Genomic DNA, 23,005 nt, shown 5'->3' with positions numbered 1-23,005 from the left:
CCGGCATCCCAGTGTGACCTTCAGCTTGGATCAGATGTAACAATCCTGTAAAGTGAGTGTGTGTGTGTGTGTGTGTGTGTGTGTGTGTGTGTGTGTGTGTGTGTGTGTGTGTGTGTGTGTGTGTGTGGCGTTACCTGAGGTGGGTGACTTGCTTCTCTCCATGTCCATGGATACCTGGTTATCGGAGAGTTCTGTAAGGCCTGTCGCAGCCAATCAGATTCCAACAGGATGAGGCGGAGGAGGAGAACGTGGGATAGAGAGAGACTCTTCAGTCATGGTCATATAAAGAAAGCATGGTGATATAACAGACAGTTGACAGTGCCGTAACAGCATCTGTTGCCATGGAGACACAACATACAGTCATCAGTAGCATAACGTTGTCCGTTGCTGAGGCGGACCACTCTGATCCTGACGCAACTCACAAGATTCAGGAAGTTTTCCCCGCATACATGATGATCATTTATACCACAGCATTGTTTAATACAGGATTCTGATTGGCTAGAAAGGCATTTTATAGCGTGCGTCAATTTCAGATATATAGAAATTGGACACCTCTGAAGTAGTCCCATCTTCCGTTTCTTTACTTATACCGTGGTCTACAGAGGTCACACAGCTCAATATAGCTTTACTTATACAGTGGTCTGCAGAGGCCACACATCTCAATATAGCTTTACTTATACAGTGGTCTGCAGAGGTCACACAGCTCAATATAGCTTTACTTATACAGTGGTCTGCAGAGGCCACACATCTCAATATAGCTTTACTTATACAGTGGTCTGCAGAGGCCACACATCTCAATATAGCTTTATTTATACAGTGGTCTGCAGAGGCCACACAGCTCAATATAGCTTTACATATACCGTGGTCTGCAGAGGCCACACAGCTCAATATAGCTATAGCTAAAAGTTCAACATTAATAATTTCCGTCTGTGTTGAAGCTCAGGATCAGCTTAGTTCACTACCAGCATGTATGGCAATGAACACCACATGACATGAGGCCTGCACTGCAGAGTTTGGCTGAGTATTCAGCCCGAGGCCTGTAATGTCAGCGCATCAGATATGACCCAACTCAATCATTGTCATTGTTTGCTCTTCAATGAATCACATTGATTTTATAAAGCCATTTTTACATCAGCACTTGTCACAAAGTACAGATACCCAGCCTATAACCCCAAAGAGCTTTACAGATACCCAGCCTATAACCCCAAAGAGCTTTACAGATACCCAGCCTATAACCCCAAAGTACTTTACAGATACCCAGCCTATAACCCCAAAGTACTTTACAGATACCCAGCCTATAACCCCAAAGAGCTTTACAGATACCCAGCCTATAACCCCAAAGAGCTTTACAGATACCCAGCCTATAACCCCAAAGAGCTTTACAGAAACCCAGCCTATAACCCCAAAGAGCTTTACAGATACCCAGCCTATAACCCCAAAGAGCTTTACAGAAACCCAGCCTATAACCCCAAAGAGCTTTACAGATACCCAGCCTATAACCCCAAAGAACTTTACAGAAACCCAGCCTATAACCCCAAAGAGCAAGCAATGCAGAGGCAGATGCACAGTGGCTAGGAAAATGCAGGAACCTAGGAAGAATCTTAGAGAGGAACCAGGCTTAGAGGGGTTGGGCCTACATTGCCCTGTGATTGACATCTGAACGTTAAAGTAATGACAAATGTATTTAAACAGCAGCACAAGCCTCATTCAAACAGATACACACAGATGATAAAGAGGCGAAGACCTCGTCGCAGCGCGATCAAGTTGATCTTAAAGCTAGTAAAAACCAAAAATCTCATGTGAAATCTAAACTGGAGTCTTTTACCGAAACTTTCAGTTGAATGTCTTGAAATTCGGGAAAACGTGCAGTGTTCTAACTGAGTAACTGTGCTGGGACAAAACTCAGCTGCAGTGTTTTCATACATTTTTGACTCTGATCAACCATAGGGAAACAAAAGCCTGAAATGTTTCATTTGAAGTCATTCATCAAATGAATGCTTGGTTCTTGAAGTTGTGAAATAAAACAAAGTCCATTTTGATTCAATGTCACAAATCATTTATTAATAAAAGAAAAACGTTTACTCGGCTAGTCCACATAGTAGTTGTAGTTAGATGTAGTTAGACATAGTAGTTGATGTCTGGATGTCTATGTCATGATTGAAAGTTTACTCACGCAAATCTCTGTGCTGCATTTACAATGTATACAGTGTCATGGCTTTTTGACATTTAGTCACTTCATAAAAGGGGACCCTTGGCAAAAGGACATACTATATTGACATAACTGGAATATGATTAAATAATTCATAGGTTTTGATAAAGCACTGGCATTTGATTCAATAATGGCTGTGCCACTGGGATTTGTTTCAGAGCTGTTTCAGAAACAATCAATGTCATTCCAATCATCTCTCCAGTACGTCCCCTTGCCATAATCCTCTTGCGTCTCTGTTCCCTTGGTCCCTTCTTCCCTTGTCCCCTTGTCTCCCTCCCCAGTCTCCTTGCCTTGAGGATGGCCTGACTTACTCTGATAGGACGTACGGATCCTTTTCTTTGAATCTGAATAAAAGTGAGACAGACCACGCATGCAAAAGTCTGCAGGCAGGCCCACATGCCCACACCAGCAGCCACAGTCACCAAAAGAGAGGGATGAGGAGGAGGGAGAGAGAGAAGAACACAAAGGCCCAGAGTGAAAAATAAAGTGAAGGCAAGCAGCAACCCAGTTAGTGTAAAGGAGAACAGAGCAACCCAGGTTCCAACCCCAAACAGTAACTGATCCTACTTATCCCAAAATGAAAAAGCATTGTACAGGAATAGACAGAAACCTAGTAGTGTGGGGGAAAATAAGGACAAACCCAGTCCACCTTCCCAATGTCCAATTAGCATTACTTGTGCAACTTGCTGATTAGGCAAAGTTGATGTACAATTGTATTTCTGGAAAAGCATTGTTTATCAATTGGAATTGAGTGTAAGAAAAGTGCAATACTGCAATAAAACCAACACTAAAACGTCTACTTATGTGAGATGAAAACACATATAGTCCTATTCACATAGACATGTGGTAGGGACAACAGCTAAAGGACATCATACTCAGTGTTTGCATGTTTTTATTCTCTTAACCTTTGTTTGACTATGCAGATAAGCAACGTGAACGTGAGTTAAGCTGGCCATTACTGAAAAGGAGAAAAGTAGCAACTTCAGGGGCGAGAGCAGCCCTTTCTACCCCTCTCTTTTCTCTCTTCTAAAAGAGACTGATTGATCTGACTAAGGCTACCCTGGGAGACTTCACTGAAGCAGAGAATAGTCCCGTCGCTCTATAAAAGCTCTTGCGCAACACCAAAGGAGAGAAGGACTCAAAGCCCAGAGTCATCCTCCTCCTACCTCCACCGCTGCCAAACAAAGTCCTGAATACATGGAAGGCTTCTTCAGGTATACTTGTGGGAGTTTTCACAAGATAAAAAAGCCTTTCCAAGAGCGCGAGGAGGGTTTAAAACGTACATTAAACTGTCCTTCAGGGAAACAATACAAAGGTTATGCCTCCGAAGTTATCCTCAACCTTTTCTCTACTTTTAAGTTCTTGTGGGTTTTCCTCAGAAAATGGACCGACGGCGAGGGCACTGCATCTGTGTCTGTCTGTGGGTCTGCAGGCATGTGCATACGCATGTGTGTGTAGTGGGAGGGTGGAGGGGGCTGGGAGGAGTGATGTAGTCACAGGGTGTACCGGCACCGGTCCAGATTAGTAGTACTCAGAAGGGTGTCAGTCTCAGGAAAGCTTCTGTGACTTATCTTAGAGTAGTGCTGAAGCCGGACTAACAGAAAGAACCACAACATGCACATGATGCTCCCGCGGAATGCAGCCTGTCACATGCACCTCATGTGGCTGTTTGTGAACAGTTGTGTGTGGGTTTTTTAAAATTTTGCACATGTACTGTATGTATGTCTGTACTGTAGGGATACAGAGAGGTTAGGAAAAGAGACAGGAACGAGAAGGAATGGACAGATAAGATAGAGAGACAGAATTGGAGACTACGGTCGTAACGAATGCAAAAGAAAAGGTGTGTGTGAGAGAGAGAGACAGACAGAGACGGAGAGAGAGAGAGAATTGTTGATACAGTGCATTCGGAAAGTATTCAGACCAATTTTTACACATTTTGTTACGTTACATAAGTATTCAGACCCATTACTCAGTACTTTGTTGAATAACCTTTGGCAGTGATTACAGCCTTGAGACTTCTTGGGTATGATGCTACAAGCTTGACACACCTGTATTTTGGGAGTTTCTCCCATTCTTCTCTGCAGATCCTCTCAAGCTCTGTCAGGTTGGATGGGGAGCATTGCTGCACAGCTATTTTCAGGTCCCTCCAGAGATGTTCGATCGGGTTCAAGTCTGGGCTCTGGCTAGGACACTCAAGGACATTCAGAGACTTTCCCAAAACCACTCCTGCGTTGTCTTGACTGTGTGCTTAGGGTTGTTGTCCTGTTGGAAGGTGAACCTTTGCCCCAGTCTGAGATCCTGAGCGCTCTGGAGCAGGTTTTCATCATGGATCTCTCTGTACTTTGCTCCGTTCATCTTTCCCTCAAGCTTGACTAGTCTCCCATTCCCTGCCGCTGAAAAACATCCCCACAGCATGATGCTGCCACCCCCATGCTTCACCGTAGGGATAGTGCCAGGTTTCCTCCAGGTGTGACGCTTGGCATTCAGGCCAAAGAGTTCAATCTTGGTTTCATCAGACCAGAGAATCTTGTTTCTCATGGTCTGAGAGTCCTTTAGGTGCCTTTTGGCAAACTCCAAGCGGGCTGTCATGTGCCTTTTACTGAGGAGTGGCTTCCGTCTGGCCACTCTACCATAAAGGCCTGATTGGTAGAGTGCTGCAGAGATGGTTGTCCTTTTGGAAGGTTCTCCCATCTCCACAGAGGAACTCTGGAGCTCTGTCAGAGTGACCATTGGGTTCTTGGTCACTTCCCTGACCAAGGCCCTTTTCTCCAATTGCTCAGGTTGCCCGGGCGGACAGATTCTAGGAAGAGACTTGGTGATTCCAAACGTTTTCATTTAAGAATGATGGAGGTCACTGTGTTCTTGAGGACCTTCAAAGCTGCAAAAATATTTTGGTAGCTTTTCCCAGATCTGTGCCTCGACACAATCCTGTCTCGGAGCTCTACGGACAATTCCTTCTACCTCATGGCTTGGTTTTTGCTCTGACATGCACTGTCAACTGTGGAACCTTCTATAGACAGGTGTTTGTCTTTCCAAATCAGGTCCAATCAATTGAATTTACCACTGGTGGACTCCAATCAAGTTGGAGAAACATCTCAAGGATGATCAATGGAAACAGGGTGCAACTGAGCTCAATTTCGAGTCTCACAGCAAAGGGTCTGAATAGTTAAGTAAATAAGCTATTCCTTTTTTTTTTTTATTATACATTTGCAAACATGTCCAAAAACCTGTTTTGCTTCGTCATTATGGGGTATTCTGTGTCGATTGCCAAGAAAATCAATTTTAGAACAAGGCAGTAAGGTAACAAGATGTTGAAAAAGTCAAGGGGTCTGCATACTTCCCGAATGCACTGTATGTCTGTGTGCGCAAACATACCAATACATGTGTTTATGTTAATGTGCATATGAGTTTGTATATATGTGTGTGTGTGTGTGTGTGTGTGTGTGTGTGTGTGTGTGTGTGTGTGTGTGTGTGTGTGTGTGTGTGTGTGTGTGTGTGTGTGGAACACGGGGTGTGGGTGTTCCCCTACCTGAGGTGGACTGTCTGTTCTTGCGTGGGGAGCGTGTGAGTCGTTGGTAGGGGTCTGCGGCTCCGTAGAGGTCCAGTGTGCCCATACACATCAGGATCGTCTTCTGAAGGAAGTCCACCACCGTTAGACCATTACAGTTCCCAAACGCTAGGCTGACACACACACACACACACACACACACAGAGAGGAGAAGAGCGTGAGAACCAGCCACTACCTAGTTAGTGTGAAACTGAAGGGAGAAAACGGAGAGAGAAACCTGAGGTTTGAAACCCATAGCCTAAAAAATAATTCCTATCTATAGTATAATACAATTTACCAGAAGCTCGTCTGTTCAGGAAACACACACAAAAAATACGAGGCATCTTTTCCCATACATACATTATTCAGAGATCACAGAATCAGAGATTACATCAGGGATTCTTACACATGGAATCACTGAAAATGGAAAGTGGTACGTTTCCCCCACAATTTCCTGTATTGTGGCAACAACATCCCTGTGTACTGAGAAGCATGATGACCAGCATACCAATACTACATTGCCAATCAACAGCATGCCTGAAATACTGTAGGAAGACTTATAATAATACTTTGGTGGGTGCTTATATTTGTCCCATTTCACACATGTACAAGTGTGTATTAATACACATGTGGATTGGATATCTTCTTTTTGCATATCCCAACTCAGAGAGTGGGTTCACGGCCAGGCTCTGCCATTATCAAAGGGGACCCTGGAGCAATTAGGGTTAAGTGCCTTGCTCAAGGGCACTTCGCCAGCAACCGAAAGCCCAATGTTCTAACGGCTAGACTACCTGTCATTCCAGTTCCAGAAAACATCTTCAGCATACGAGCAACGTTACAATGTCCACACTAGAACCAACATCACTTGGAATCCAGCTCAATATATTGCTTCTAAATACCACTGTAACATATCCCCAGGGTGTGTGTGTTGAGTGTAGGCCTAAAAGCGCCTGGGGAAGACACACGGAAGAGATGACTCAAACACACTTGAAAATGTTAATAGCTTCTCAGGGGTAAGGTTAGTGACCTTTTCCGTGTATTCCCCCAGTAATGTAGACTCTTTTTTTTTTTAAAGAGCTGCGAATTTATCAGATTTTTCGACCAACTCTGCCATTCAGAACAGAAGTTTGTAAATGGCCTTGAGGCTGTCTATTGATTAACTGTAGAGAAAGAGCAAACTTAGATTCTCTCCTCTGTCAAAGCAGGTTATCTTCCCAGCAAACCATACAAGCTGCATTTTCTACCTTTTAATCATGTTTTACTGATTACCGTTTCCCTCTGCTACACTTGAATCATAGATGGGAACTGAGTGTTATGAAAAATGTATCCGGGTGAGGCAGAAAAATAACATTCATTTCATGCTGTGTATTTAGGCGAATACTTTATTCCATTTATTAGAAAATAGTAGCTGGGCTGATGAATAAAACAGTGTTTTGCTTGAGAGGTGGAAAATGAGAAGGATATGATGTGAATCACTTTGAAGACAAAAGAAGCCTGACAACAATCAAGAGGCGCAGCTCAGTCAGAGAGACAGAGAGAGACAAAGAGGGAGAGAGGAGGTAAGAGAGAGGGAAATACGGGGAGATAGAGAGAGAGTGTGTGTGTGGGGGGGGTGTAAAAAAAATCTGGATTGTGTGATACAGATAGACAGAGAGAAAGAAAGACAGAGAGCGATAGAGGGAAAGGGAAGGCGGGAACATGAAAGAGCAGGGAACAGACATGGAGTGGAGAGGGGGGAGAGATGAAGCGAGAGCTGGAGAACAAGAGTGAGAGATGGATGGTGTGAGCGTGGAAGTGAAAGGTAGTCAGGGCACTGAGACACATAGAGAGTACAGGGTCACTCACAGGCCGTAGGCAGAGTTGATGTCCAGGCTGGTGATCTGCTGGGGGGGCTCTCCATCCACCCACTGCAGCTGCACCACCATCTCAGCCTGGTACCCCGGGGGCATCCGCACTGGACGACTCTTCACCCTGACATACAGAGCAGGACGGGGAGGGAGAGGATGGAGGGAAAGGGGGAGGGAGGAGGGGAGAACGGGAGAGGTAGAGATAGAAAGAGAGTTGAAGGAGATTGTTAAGAGCGAGGGGAGCTTGAGAGTTAGAAGGAGAAAGGGAGAGATTGGACGTGTGATGCATATCAATTCACTCGTCCGGACGCTGTTGTTCAATATATCGTCTGCATTTTCTTAGGAACTCTGCGTAAATCGGGTTTTTCCAGTGGAGCCAGTTGAGGTGGCTGACAGGAGTGACTCACTTGAGGCAGGGGAGGCTGTCCTGTGTGCCACTGCCAGGGCTACCGGGCGGCTGGGGGGAACTGGGGTCCGAGAAACACGGGTTGTTCTCTGCCTCTGACGGGGAGATGACGTCCTCTGAATCAAACTGCAGGCGCACCTCTAGTGACTGTCAAACACATGCACACACACATAGATGCAGAGATTTGCTGGGACTGATATAGCAAGCATACTCACTGGCATACCTCACTAAACAAGTCAACTAACCCTCAAGCCCTTTATACGTTAAAATCAGGTGTTCTGGTGGTAAAACAACTGTGGAATGTGAAATGACTTGGGAAGCGGGTTTGGAAACGTCTCTCATCCACTCACCACTATCTGCGTGTTGGCGTCGTGTTTGCTGAACCGGTAGAGGATGACGTGGGAAGAAATGCCCACCACACAGAAGAGACGGCTATGTGGGCACCAGCTGACCATCTGAACGGCGTAGGGGTCCTCCTCTACCAGCTCGCCCGCCCGCCCATCTCCCGCCTTGGGCTTCTCAAAGACCTTGGACGTCTTCAGCTTGTACAGCATCTGCAGTGTAACTGGTCACACGAGACAGGGAGGTATATAGATTGCGTTCCAAATGGCCCTTTGTAGTGCACTACTTTTGACCAGGGCCTAAAGGGAATAGGGTTTACAGTATATGTAAAAACCCAAATAACTTCACAGATCTTCATTGTAAAGGGTTTAAACACTGTTTCCCATGCTTGTTCAATGAACCATAAACAATTAATGAACATGTACCTGTGGAACGGTCGTTAAGACACTAACAACTTACAGACAGTAGGCAATTAAGGTCACAGTTGTGAAAACGTAGGACACTAAAGAGGCCTTTCTACGGACTCTGAAAAACACCAAAAGAAAGATGCCCAGGGTCCCTGCTCAACTGCGTGAACGTGCCTTAGGCATGCTGCAAGGAGGCATGAGGACAGCAGATGTGGCCAGGGCAATAAATTGCAATGTCCGTACTGTGAGAAGCCTACGACAGCGCTACAGGGAGACAGGACGGACAGCTGATCGTCCTCGCAGTGGCAGACCACGTGTAACAACACCTGCACAGGATCAGTACATCCGAACATCACACCTGCGGGACAGGTACAGGATGACAACAACCCACCGTCACTAGACCAGACAGGACTGGCAAAAAGTGCTCTTCTCTGACGAGTCGCGGTTTTGTCTCACCAGGGATGATGGTCGGATTCGCATTTATCGTCGAAGGAATGAGCGTTACACTGAGGCCTGTACTCTGGAGTGTGATTGATTTGGAGGTGGAGGGTCCGTCATGGTCTGGGGCGGTGTGTCAAAGCATCATCAGACTGAGCTTGTTGTCATTGCAACAATCTCAACGCTGTGTGTTACAGGGAAGACAACCTCCTCCCTCATGTGGTACTCTTCCTGCAGGCTCACCCTGACATGACCCTCCAGCATGACAATGCCACCAGCCATACTGCTCGTTCTGTGAGTGATTTCCAGCAAGACAGGAATGTCAGTATTCTGCCATGGCCAGCAAAGACCCCGGATCTCAATCCCATCGAGCACATCTGGGACCTGTTGGATTGGAGGGTGAGGGCTAGGGCCATTCCCCCCAGAAATGTCTGGGAACTTGCAGGTGCCTTGGTGGAAGAGTGGGATAACATCTCACAGCAATAACTGGCAAATCTGGTGCCGTCCATGAGGAGATGCACTGCAGTACTTAATGCAGCTGGTGGCCACACCAGGTACTGACTGATACTTATCATTTTGACCCCCCCTTTGTTCAGGGACACATTATTCCATTTATGTTAGTCACATGTCTGTGGCACTTGTTCAGTTTATGTCTCAGTTGTTGAATCTTGTTATGTTCGTACAAATATTGTTAAGTTTGCTGAAAATAAACGCAGTTGACAGTGAGAGGACGTTTATAAATGGATGAATTTAGTTATTATGGGGCGACGGATAGCCTAGCGGTAATAGCATTGGGCCAGTAACCGAAAGGTTGCTCGTTTGAAATTCCTACGCTGACTAGGTGCAGATCTGCCCTTGAGCAAGGCACTTAACCCTAATTGCGCCAGGGTCGCTGTCAATAATGGCTGATCCCTGGCCATGACCCCACTCTCCAAGGTTGTCTCAGGGGTGTCGGAAAGGCAAACAAAAATACACTTCCACTTCGCACTTGTACAGGTCACCCATACGCGAAACAGGACAAGAGTAAGCACCGCCTACTTGACTTGACTTTACTCTACTACCCCACCACGTTATGTAATCGTAGACGACACGTGTTAGAGATTATTGCCGACATTCAGCGTAAGAAAGGGTGGAGGGAGAGAACTTACTAGCAGAGGCGTCCCAAAACTTTACGGTTCCGTCTGCGTGTCTGCAGAAAGGATCAAAGACAGGGAAAGAGGTCAAGAGCACAGTCCGTTTCTAAAACTGTAGCAGAATTAGACATTCCCGCTCTAATGCTTCTACCGATGATAAACACCAGAGGAGTAGAGGAAAACTTTACTACATCCTGTCCGAATAAATATAACCAGTGACTCAATGTTTGTTCACACCTACTGGGAACAGATGTCAATTCTACGCGTACTCCACATTGGTTCCAGGTCCTTTCATTGAAATGACGTGGAAAAGACATTGTTTCAACGAGTGTGTGCCCAGTGGCCAAGCTTTAAAAAAAAAAATTTTAAGTCTCCATCCAACAGCATGGAACCCACTGACTTACCCTGTGACGATGATCTCTGGGTAGGTCTGTGAGCCTAGTGTCCATGTGCCACCGCTCACTGGCCACTCCTGTCATCAATTAAACAGGTGGTCATGGATTGTAAGAAACAGCAGGTCATGAACTGAAAAATGCAGGACGTAATTGAGTTTTTATTTTTTTTGCTTCAGCCATCTTGTCATTGTCTGACCTATGACCTGTAGCGTACCTTGTGGCTGTAGCCAGTCTTCTTCTGCTTGGCCCCTATGGAGTAGAGGATGGGGATGATGTCAGGAGGGCACTCAGCGAAGTAAGCCGTACAGGTGACAGGAGACTCGTGGATGTCCATTGGGTAGGGGTTCTCAAAGATGGGGAAGCTGCAGAAGGGAGAGGGAACTGTTATAGCGTGCATGTAGAGTTCTCACCAGGGAGACGTGGACGTCTGTGACTGCTACAGAACGTCATCACCAAAATATCTAAATAGCAAAGAAGCAAAAGGTACACCGCTCTGAGTATTGCAGTTCATGTACACTGAGTGGACAAAACATTAAGAACACCTTCCTGATATTGAGTTGACCTCAGAAACAGCCTCAATTGGTTGTGGCGTGGACTCTACAAGGTGTCGAAAGCATTCCACAGGGATGCTGGCCCCATGTTGACTCCAACACTTCCCACAGTTGTGTCAAGTTTGCTGGATGTCCTTTGGGTGTTACTTTAGACCATTCTTGACACACACGGGAAACTGTTGAGCGTGGAAAAACCCAGCAGCGTTGCAGTTCTTGACACAAACCGGTGCGCCAGGCACCCACTACTCCTCCCCTTCATCGACACTGATCGAAGTGGATTTAACAGGTGACATCAATAAGGGATCCTAGCGTTCACCTGGATTCATAGAAAGAGCAGGTGGTCCTAATGTTTTATAGTGTATATCTAATGGGTATTTCTTTGCAGGGAGATAATAATAATAATATTTCACCCAGGTCACCACTTAAGTTCTTCCCAGCACCTTATTGTCCAATTAGTGTTTCTTATCAACATCCTGATAATGTTAACACAGCTACTGATAACTAGCTTGGACGTCCCTGTCCCTCCTTCAGCTCCCTCCATCATAGGGCTGATGTATCATCGACAGAGAGTGTCATCAAGGAGGCTATTTTAAGAAGAGCAGTGGTGTGACGGTGTCACAGTGACATGGTCTTTGTCCTGCTTCCTGAGTGATGATGACACGTTAGTGACAGACAGCTGACCGGAGTGGCAGGGGACTAAGGTTCTCTCAAGGCAATGTGACACATTTGGGTGGATGTGTGTTGTGTGTGTGTGTGTGTATATGTGTCTGTGTGCATTTATTTTTCTTTGTTTTAATGGCATCTGTAACCCTCTCTCTTAATCAGCCAATGGAATGTGCCGATAGTGTGTCTATGTTTAAATCCATTGATGCTGTTTGGGACTCTTATAGCTGTTACGTGGTGTTAGAGGGCTGTTACCCCTCCTGCCACATCGAGTCACATCAGGAGGTGACAGTCTGCTCCCCTCTGGACCACAGCAGGACACCTCACTGCAGGAAGGTGTGTGTGTGTGTGTGTGTGTGTGTGTGTGTGTGTGTGTGTGTGTGTGTGTGTGTGTGTGTGTGTGTGTGTGTGTGTGTGTGTGTGTGTGTGTGTGTGTGTGTGTGTGTGTGTGCGTGTGTGTGTGTGTGCGTGTGTGCGTGTGTGCCGTACATACTTGCTCTGTGTCAGATCCACCACGATGAAGTCCTTTTCTAAAAGCACAACCACTGCATAAGGATCCTGGACCTCTGTAGACAGTCACATAGATATGCAGAGTAGTGAATTACATTCATATACAGAACCAATAGATGTAGTAGACACAGGGAACGTAATACGGTGGAAATCCTTCACTCCAATACTTCAAATAGAAATGTAAATATATGAATGGGTACGTGTGTGTGCGCGAGCGTGTGTACTTTGTACTGAAGTCCCTGTTCCTCTGCTCTCCCAGGTATGTGACAGAGAGAGAGCAGATATAGTAATTTAAGGTCTCACAGAGGCACTCATTACCATCACACCTTTGACTCAAATTAGACTAATTATCATGGAGAGAGAGAGAGAGAGAGAGAGAGAGAGAGAGAGAGAGAGACAGAGACAGAAACAGAGACAGAGACAGAGGCAGAGTAAGAGTCAGCAAGTGAGTGAAAGAGAGAGGGCCAGTGAAAGAGAGAGGGCCAGTGAGAGAGAGAGAGAGAGAGAGAGAGAGCGAGCGAGAGAGAGTCGAAAACAGCATGTCCAGAAACTTTTGCTTCTTTCAAACCCAACCTACTGACCTCCACCCGCCCCCCATCCCTTCCCTCACCGTTGGAGTATGGGGTGTCACAGAGTACTAGGAACTCTACGATAGGGTGGTCCATCTCCAGCACTGTGATGGCCTTGCCGTGCATGATGGTCAGGGTGGGCCTCCTTCCACCGGACTTGTCATATGACAGACCCCCAGAGAAGATGACATAGGGCTCACTGCTGTGGAAACAAAGACAAACAGGTCTTAAGGACTGACATTATTGTGATCACGTGTCAATATCATGACGGAGTGATCAAGTGTCGCTATGGAATCCAGGAAATATTCAATGTCGGTATAACATAGGATGATTGGTCACGAGAGAGTTCGTGAACTTGTCACACAATAGACGGACAGTAAGCTGTCATGGATGATCATGAAAAACATCATGTCCTGTTTACGACAGACAGCTGATGGTTCGCTGACACACCACCCAAGCTAAGCCTTCCCAACAAATTAAACCATGAGACTACGAGAAACATCACAGTGTCTAAAAGAAGTGAAAGATTTAATCAGACCTACAGTATAATATAGATACTTAATGGAGGAATATTAAAAAATCACATGGCAGGATAACGATGTACAGTATATTTCAGCCAATGGTGCCCTTCCTTCCCACAGGGCTGCTTGGCATAATTCTTCCTGTCTGTCTCAGTGACTCCACGGGAACAGAGAGAGACATTGAGCCCACAGCCCACAGAATGACTGGGAATGTGTTTGTCTGGTCTGGGCCAGACAAACACAACCACTCAAGGGCACAGCGGTCATCAGAGACAACCACCCACGGTCACAACGGGCGTCATTATCAGACACAATCCACCCACGGTCATGATGACCGTCAGAGACAACCACCCACGGACCTGACGGTCACACCGGTCATCAAACACGAGCACACACGGTCTCACGGTCACAATGACCATCAGACACAACCACCGGCGATCCTCCAGATCAGACACAACCACAAACCGTCACGGTCACAAAGACCATCAGACACAACCACCCACGGCCACGGTCACAATGACCATCAGCCACAACCACCCACGGTAACAATGACCATCAGACATAAACCACCCACGGTAACAATGACCATCAGACATAAACCACCCACGGTCACGGTCACAATGACCATCAGACACAACCACCGGCGGTCCTCCAGATCAGACACAACCACAAACTGGCACGGTCACAAAGACCATCAGACACAAACAACCCACGGTCACGGTCGCAATGACCATCAGACACAAACCACCCACGGTAACAATGACCATCAGACACAAACCACCCACGGTCACAATGACCACCAGACACAAACCACCCACAGTCACGGTCACAATGACCATCAGACACAAACCACCCACGGTCACGGTGACAATGACCATCAGACACAAACCACCCACGGTCACAGTCACAATGACCATCAGACACAAACCACCCACGGTCACAGTCACGGTCACAATGACCATCAGACACAAACCACCCACGGTCACGGTCACAATGACCATCAGACACAAACCACCCACGGTCACGGTCACGGTCACAATGACCATCAGACACAAACCACCCATGGTCATAATGGCCATAAGATAACAACCGCCCCCCCGTCAAAGTCAGGGTCATGGCCGTGAGTAACAAGAGCGTTGTGCTGTTGTCACTCAGCATTACAAAGCGTGGTCACACCCTGAAAGGCACAGTCTAAAGTGTTGTCTCAGTCTCAGTGGTGCACCTGGGCTTCCTTTGCTTGTCAATCTAGCTCTTTAATACACAACTACAACTATATGATTTTACAAGCCTCCATTGTAATTGACGAGCCACTGAAGGGAGAAATAGGAAGAGATAATTAGGAACAATCATGCATTCCAAACAGTCAACACAGAGCATCAAGCCAAGAGGGAATTCTGCTTCAGAGGCACCTAATCAATCCCATGTCTGGAGATGAAACGCTTCTTAACAGCTCCCTGGTAAAGGCTCCCTGTATTTTCTACTGTTTTCTGTGATTGAAAGCCAGCGTGTGACTCAGACCTATCTGGAGCTCGTTCCTACCAGGTTTCACTTCTGAACAACACGCTGTGATCAAAATAGTTTTTGGCAAATACAAACATCGGAAACTTGACAAATACATTTTTCACTACAGGGGAACTGCTCTTGGCAATAATTTGAAATATCATAGGGAAAATGTCTCTATTTGAGGGTAAATGGAATAGAAAGCAACAACCTTTATGAAAATCCCACTACCTGAAAAGTGGTTATGGCAAAGACATTTCATTTGACAGAACACAAGGCAGCTTCGCCTGGCACTAGAGTGCCATGTTGGTTCGTACAGCACAGGGTGGGATGGAGGGATCTGGGGTCTGTTGGGTAGGTGTATGAGATGAAGAGAGGCAGAGTATTCACCTGTTCCTGGAGGTCTTGTATTCCACCTTGAGGATGGGCTTACACGACTCTTTCCTCCCGTCCTTCAGTATCTTCCCTGGGGGAGACGGGGGAAAAAAAGGGGAAGCCATGTTGGGCACATCAACAAAATGAGCCAGTTATGTTGTTTTTAATCCTCATATCATTAGATAGTTATGACTTTGTTGTCCAAGCTTCTTCACCACCATCTCTCTTCAAATCCAACTGCAATTGGAAATGGATTCAAGTGTCCCGTGTGAATTTAAGTATGCTTCCTCGAACTCTCTCTCTCTCTTTCTCTTCTCTCGGAAGACCTGAGCCCTAGGACCATGCCTCAGGACTACCTGTCTTGATGACTAAACTCTCTCTCTAACTCTCTCTCTAACTCTCTCTCTAACTCTGAATGATCGCCTATGAAAAGCCAACTGACATTTACTCCTGAGGTGCTGACCTGTTGCACCCTCTACAACCACTGTGATTATTATTATTTGACCCTGCTGGTCATCTATGAACACTTGAACATCTTGGCCATGTACTGATATAATCTCCACCCGGCACAGCCTGAAGAGGACTAGACACGGTGCTTCTACATCTGCATTGCTTTGCTGTTTGGGGTTTTAGGCTGAGTTTCTGTACAGGACTTTGTGACATCAGCTGATGTAAGAAGGGCTTTATAAATACATTTGATTGATTGATTGATGTCAGACTGATCCAATACTAGGCCTATACACAGCTCAAAGTGATGTCTGACTGATCCAACACCAGGCCTATACACAGCTCAAAGTGATGTCTGACTGATCCAACTCCAGGCCCAAACTAAATTCACATGGCAGGATAACGATGTACAGTATATTTCAGCCAATCGTGCCCTTCCTTCCCACAGTGCTGCTTGGCAAAACCCTTCCTGTCTGTCTCAGTGAGTCAGCCAGAACAGAGAGAGATAGTTAGCCCACAGCCCACAGAATGACTGTGAATGTGTTCGTCTGGTCTGGGCCACCCACAGGCACGGCGGTCATCAGAGACAACCACCCATGGTCACGACGGGCATCACGATCATACACAAACCACCCACAGCCATGAAGACGATCAGACTAACACAGCTATGGTCCCGATAGACAGATCTTCGGTCCTCTATTCCATCCCTATTACTCATCCCCAGTGTGACAGGCAGTCAGATAGACAGACACGGTGTGTCCTTCCTGAGTGTCTGGTGGAGTCTTTCATGAGGAAAGTCACAGGGTCAAACTGTGCCGCCTACACACAGACCACGCCGACACAGCGTCAGAGAGCCAAGGCCGTGGCAGAAACGCAGAGCTTGCTCATTGCAATCAGAGCTCCTCAAAGAGTATTCAGCGAACATCTGACCTGATGAGGCACCTATTCATCTGCTGGGTGGCGGAGTGTACGCTCAGGACCTTGGAAAATCTACGGACTCACCAAGTCACTGTAACGTGTCTTGACGTCACCGGCAGCAAAGGTTCATGATTTAAAGCAATATCAATCGATGCCATGTGTTTTCGCTCTTGTCTAGATCCGCAAATCCATCTACATCGCAAACGTCCCCTCAATGACCACCGCATGTGCTGTGTCACCACAGGGTCAGGGCTGTAGGGTCAGAGGTTATGTGTGTGTGTGTGCGTGTGCGTGTGCGTGTGCCTCACCGTGAGGGTAGGTGATCTGAATGGGCCTGGCTGTGTTTCTCAGGTTCCACATAGTCAGGCTGCCATCTGAGTGGCTGCACATGAACTGCTTCCCCTCGTGATGCCAGCTCACAGAATGGATAGCCTGGAGAGAGGGGTAAAGGGTATAGGGAAGGAGGGAGGTAAAGGGTATAGGGAAGGAGGGAGGTAAAGGGTATAGGGAAGGAGGGAGGTAAAGGGTATAGGGAAGGAGGGAGGTAAAGGGTATAGGGAAGGAGGGAGGTAAGGGGTATAGGGAAGGAGAGAGGTAAAGGGTATAGGGAAGGAGAGAGGTAAAGGGTATAGGGTATAGGGAAGGAGGGAGAAACAGAGAGAGAGGTAAAGGGTATAGGGAAGGAGGGAGAAACAGAGAGAGGTAAAGGGACTAGGGAAGGAGAGAGACACAGAGAGAGGTAAAGGGGACAGGGAAGAAGAGAGACACAGAGAGAGGTAAAGGGTATAGGGAAGGAGAGAGAAACAGAGAAAGGTAAAGGGTATAGGGACGGAGGGAGAAACAGAGAGAGGTAAAGGGTATAGGGAAGGAGAGAGACACAGAGAGAGGTAAAGGGTATAGGGAAGGAGAGAGACACAGAGAGAGGTAAAGGGTATAGGGAAGGAGGGAGAAACAGCGAGAGGTAAAGGGTATAAGGAAGGAGAGAGACACAGAGAGAGGTAAAGGGTATAGGGAAGGAGAGAGACACAGAGAGAGAGGTAAAGGGTATAGGGAAGGAGGGAGGGTAACGTGGAAAGAGAAACAGAGAGAGAGGTAAAGGGTATAGGGAAGGAGGGAGGGAGGGTAACGTGGAAAGAGGGAGAAACAGAGATAGAGGTAAAGGGTATAGGGAAGGAGGGAGGGTAAAGTGGAAAGAGGGAGGCACAGAGAGAGAGGTAAAGGGTATAGGGAAGGAGAGAGGAAGGGTAACATGGAAGGAGGGAGAAACAGAGAGAGAGGTAAAGGGTATAGGGAAGGAGAGAGGGTAACGTGGAAGAAGAAACAGAGAGAGAGGTAAAGGGTATAGGGAAGGAGGGAGGGTAACGTGGAAGGAGGGAGAAAAAGAGAGAGGTAAAGGGTATAGGGAAGGAGAGAGGGTAACGTGGAAAGAGAAACAGAGAGAGGTAAAGGGTATAGGGAAGGAGGGAGGGTAACGTGGAAAGAGAAACAGAGAGAGAGGTAAAGGGTATAGGGAAGGAGGGAGGGTAACGTGGAAAGAGAAACAGAGAGAGAGGTAAAGGGTATAGGGAAGGAGGGAGGGTAACGTGGAAAGAGAAACAGAGAGAGAGGTAAAGGGTATAGGGAAGGAGGGAGGGTAACGTGGAAAGAGAAACAGAGAGAGGTAAAGGGTATAGGGAAGGAGGGAGGGTAACGTGGAAAGAGAAACAGAGAGAGAGGTAAAGGGTATAGGGAAGGAGGGAGGGTAACGTGGAAAGAGAAACAGAGAGAGAGGTAAAGGGTATAGGGAAGGAGGGAGGGTAACGTGGAAAGAGAAACAGAGAGAGAGGTAAAGGGTATAGGGAAGGAGGGAGGGTAACATGGAAAGAGAAACAGAGAGAGAGCGAGACAGATATTACAGTTACTGATCAAAGAAATAGGTTGTCACTTCTATTATCATTCCCTTCCATTACAGTTATTGATCCAAAGAAATAAATCGGTGACGATTATTCCCTCACAGTATATATATATACTTTGCACAGTATAAATAAAATCCCCCTGCCCCAGATTCTAAACGTTTTCGTCCTCTCACCAAGTTCCTGTTAACGTATGCACGCACTACTGCTGGGAGTACTCCTATTGGTTTGACTTGGTAGGACAAAATGCTAAGGATACAACTGTCCATTGTAAACTGTGCCCAGGCAAGAAACAACTCTCCACTGCTATAAACACAACTCCCAATCTCTTGAAGCATCTGCAAAGGCAACACACAAACACAAAACTCGTTGAAAAAAGACCCCCAAGACCTGACCACCGCTGCTGAAAATGACTGTAGGTCTACCTCATCCAAACAACCAAGGCTCGATTTGGATCGTTCAGGAGGACAGGCTGTAACCCAGAAACTGCTGAACAAGCTTATAGCTGGGTTTGGAGTAGACGAAATGCTGCCCTTGTCCAAGGTAGAATCCACCTCTTTTCAGACAGACAGACAAAATGCCGGTGACAGTTGACGTTGAGTGAGGACACGCAACATTTTGGGTTGTAACGCAAAAAGGAATATAACAAGTAGTGTAATGAATCACTTTTCCTAGGGAGTAGTCAGTAAAATGATAATAGGTAATATATCACTTTTTGGGGGAAGTAAACAACACAAACGTGAGGATAGGAATGCAGTCCTTCAACCACAGTTAACCTAGCACCTAACACCAATGAGTGCTGTCCCTTCAACCACAGTTAACCTAGCAGCTAAAACCAATGAGTGCCAGCCCTTCAACCACAGTTAACCTAGCAGCTAAAACCAATGAGTGCTGTCCCTTCAACCACAGTTAACCTAGCAGCTAAAACCAATGAGTGCTGTCCCTTCAACCACAGTTAACCTAGGAGCTAAAACCAATGAGTGCTGTCCCTTCAACCACAGTTAACCTAGCAGCTAAAACCAATGAGTGCTGTCCCTTCAACCACAGTTAACCTAGCAGCTAAAACCAATGAGTGCTGTCCCTTCAACCACAGTTAACCTAGCAGCTAAAACCAATGAGTGCTGTCCCTTCAACCACAGTTAACCTAGCAGCTAGAACCAATGAGTGCTGTCCCTTCAACCACAGTTAACCTAGCAGCTAAAACCAATGAGTGCTGTCCCTTCAACCACAGTTAACCTAGCAGCTAAAACCAATGAGTGCTGTCCCTTCAACCACAGTTAACCTAGCAGCTAAAACCAATGAGTGCTGTCCCTTCAACCACAGTTAACCTAGCAGCTAAAACCAATGAGTGCTGTCCCTTCAACCACAGTTAACCTAGCAGCTAAAACCAATGAGTGCTGTCCCTTCAATCACAGTTAACCTAGCAGCTAAAACCAATGAGTGCTGTCCCTTCAACCACAGTTAACCTAGCAGCTAAAACCAATGAGTGCTGTCCCTTCAACCACAGTTAACCTAGCAGCTAAAACCAATGAGTGCTGTCCCTTCAACCACAGTTAACCTAGCAGCTAAAACCAATGAGTGCTGTCCCTTCAACCACAGTTAACCTAGCAGCTAAAACCAATGAGTGCTGTCCCTTCAACCACAGTTAACCTAGCAGCTAAAACCAATGAGTGCTGTCCCTCAACTAACCTGGTGTTAAATGAGAGAGGACACGGCTAGAACTGGACTGATTAGAACCCGTGAGAGGGATCAGTAGCACAAACTACGCACAGAACCGGGGAGCTCCGGGACATAGATGTAGATGTTGCTTGCCTGTGATATTAAAGGAGCCAGAAATGACTTGGGAGAATTCATGAGCCAGTTAATCGAACTGCACTAATGAAAAACTATAGGTTTCAGCAGAGAGCTCCTCTACCAGCCTTTGTAATGGGGTTTGCTTTTTATTCCCGGAGAGTGAGTGATAGATATACGGTACATATATATATATATATATATATATTTTATATATATAAAAAAAGAGGGAGTGTTGTAAAATCTGAAGCGCGCTCCAATGCATCGGACTCTTCTGTGACGAGCATCGGGCTCCGAGCGGAGAGCTGTGTGATATCTGGAGCGCTGTGTGATATCTGGAGCGCTGTGTGATATCTGGAGCGCTGCTATTTATCCTCCCGTTCCTCTCTTCTCCCGGGCTCGCATCGGGAGCGTCACACAAAGAGCCTTCCTTAATGAATCATGGCAGAGTGAGAGCTCCTTTTGTCTAGGCTGCCATGGCGATGCCTCTCCCCTTGTCATGTTCTAAATCGTCTACGATGGTGAGGCCCTAGCAACGTGGAGGCACCGGAGATGGGCATCCATCATGCATCACACTGGGTAATTAAGACTGACAGACCTGTTCTAATGACACCTCTTTAGAAATAAGGGGAGGAAGGTAGAGGTTTAACTGGTGCCTGAAGGGCGAGTAGGGGCATATAGGTTACAAATCATGTACACTGTCAATGTTTAATCAGATAGGGCCCTTACATCGACCCTGATTGTGTGACCTTACGTAAACACACTTTTACGGGACTCTTAATGAACCCTAAGAAAGCATCCATGTAAAAGAAGCTCCCACACGGTCTTTGTAAACCTTATATCAGACAGTCAATGTGGGTGAAATCACTTGTTCAGCTGTCTGCTAGTGAGAGAGAGAGAATGAAAGATAGTACTCGCCTCATCGTAGTAGATTCTGAAGTCAACCTTCTTGGCTCGGAGGTCCCATTGGACTACTGTTCCACTCTCAAACCCTATCAGCAACTGTGGAGGAGGTAGAGGGGGGAAGACAGGTAGAGGGGGGAAGACAGGTAGAGGATGGGGAGACAGGTAGAGGGGGAAGACAGGTAGAGGGAGGGGAGACAGGTAGAGGGGGGAAGACAGGTAGAGGGGGAAGACAGGTAGAGGGAGGGGAGACAGGTAGAGGGAGGGGAGACAGGTAGAGGGAGAAGACAGGTAGAGGGAGGGGAGACAGGTAGAGGGAGGGGAGACAGGTAGAGGGAGGGGAGACAGGTAGAGGGTGGGGAGAAAGGTAGAGAGGGAAGACAGGTAGAGGGGGAAGACAGGTAGAGGGAGGGGAGACAGGTAGAGGGGGGAAGACAGGTAGAGGGGGAAGACAGGTAGAGGGAGGGGAGACAGGTAGAGGGAGGGGAGACAGGTAGAGGGAGAAGACAGGTAGAGGGAGGGGAGACAGGTAGAGGGAGGGGAGACAGGTAGAGGGAGGGGAGACAGGTAGAGGGTGGGGAGAAAGGTAGAGAGGGAAGACAGGTAGAGGGGGAAGACAGGTAGAGGGAGGGGAGACAGGTAGAGGGGGGAAGACAGGTAGAGGGGGAAGACAGGTAGAGGGAGGGGAGACAGGTAGAGGGAGGGAAGACAGGTAGAGAGAGGGAAGACAGGTAGAGGGAGGGAAGACAGGTAGAGGGAGGGAAGACAGGTAGAGGGAGGGAAGACAGATAGAGGGAGGGAAGACAGATAGAGGGAGGGAAGACACATAGAGGGAGGGAAGACAGGTAGAGGGAGGGAAGACAGGTAGAGGGAGGGAAGACAGGTAGAGGGAGGGAAGACAGGTAGAGAGAGGAGACAGGTAGAGGGAGGGAAGACAGGTAGAGGGAGGGAAGACAGGTAGAGGGAGGGAAGACAGATAGAGGGAGGGAAGACAGGTAGAGGGAGGGAAGACAGATAGAGGGAGGGAAGACAGGTAGAGGGAGGGAAGACAGGTAGAGGGAGGGAAGACAGGTAGAGGGAGGGAAGACAGGTAGAGGGAGGGAAGACAGATAGAGGGAGGGAAGACAGGTAGAGGGAGGGGAGACAGGTAGAGGGAGGGAAGACAGGTAGAGGGAGGGAAGACAGGTATAGGGAGGGAAGACAGGTAGAGGGAGGGGAGACAAATAGAGGGAGGGAAGACAGGTAGAGGGAGGGGAGACAAATAGAGGGAGGGAAGACAGGTAGAGGGAGGGAAGACAGGTAGAGGGAGGGGAGACAAATAGAGGGAGGGAAGACAGGTAGAGGGAGGGGAGACAGGCAGATAGAGGGGGGGGATAAAGAACAGGGAGAGAAATCGAGAGAGGGAAGACAGTAGAGCGACAGAGGAGGAAATACAGGATCAAATCATTGAACATTGAAATAAGAGTCTTATAGACTTGAGCTTGTCTCAGTAAACAGAAACTTTTTCCTCTCTCTCTCCCTGTCCAGACGTAGTGGCCCCTGGCTTGTAGCTCCAGTGGCCGTGGTTCTCTCCCTGTGGGAGATGTGATTAGAAGGATTGGAAGGGATGATCTTCACCATGAGTGTTCCACTCAGCACACA

The 23,005-nt window shown here is 47.1% G+C and overlaps 1 protein-coding gene across 6 annotated transcripts in view; it reads right to left on the bottom strand.

Annotated features, from left to right (window-relative positions):
- Positions 1 to 23,005, bottom strand: part of stxbp5l (syntaxin binding protein 5L) — a 218,138-nt gene that overhangs the window by 42,166 nt on the left and 152,967 nt on the right. For 4 of the 6 annotated variants that reach the window (XM_031805714.1, XM_031805717.1, XM_031805715.1 and 1 more), the window contains exons 7-20: positions 21,380 to 21,463; positions 17,087 to 17,210; positions 15,429 to 15,504; positions 13,059 to 13,219; positions 12,432 to 12,504; positions 10,939 to 11,086; positions 10,734 to 10,801; positions 10,345 to 10,385; positions 8,360 to 8,574; positions 8,011 to 8,156; positions 7,602 to 7,727; positions 5,739 to 5,890; positions 2,521 to 2,589; positions 135 to 200 (exon numbers count right to left, since the gene is read on the bottom strand). In XM_031805714.1, coding sequence (XP_031661574.1) covers positions 135 to 200; positions 2,521 to 2,589; positions 5,739 to 5,890; positions 7,602 to 7,727; positions 8,011 to 8,156; positions 8,360 to 8,574; positions 10,345 to 10,385; positions 10,734 to 10,801; positions 10,939 to 11,086; positions 12,432 to 12,504; positions 13,059 to 13,219; positions 15,429 to 15,504; positions 17,087 to 17,210; positions 21,380 to 21,463 — 1,549 coding nt within the window. The remainder of the gene's footprint in view (positions 1 to 134; positions 201 to 2,520; positions 2,590 to 5,738; positions 5,891 to 7,601; positions 7,728 to 8,010; positions 8,157 to 8,359; positions 8,575 to 10,344; positions 10,386 to 10,733; positions 10,802 to 10,938; positions 11,087 to 12,431; positions 12,505 to 13,058; positions 13,220 to 15,428; positions 15,505 to 17,086; positions 17,211 to 21,379; positions 21,464 to 23,005) is intronic. The other 2 variants (XM_031805719.1, XM_031805716.1) reach the window with 1 other exon arrangement.

This window comes from Oncorhynchus kisutch, linkage group LG26 (assembly GCF_002021735.2).
Source record: "Oncorhynchus kisutch isolate 150728-3 linkage group LG26, Okis_V2, whole genome shotgun sequence".
NCBI lineage: Eukaryota > Metazoa > Chordata > Actinopteri > Salmoniformes > Salmonidae > Oncorhynchus > Oncorhynchus kisutch.
The sequence above is the reverse complement of the archived record's forward strand: the minus strand, read 5'-3'. Positions and strand labels throughout refer to the sequence as shown.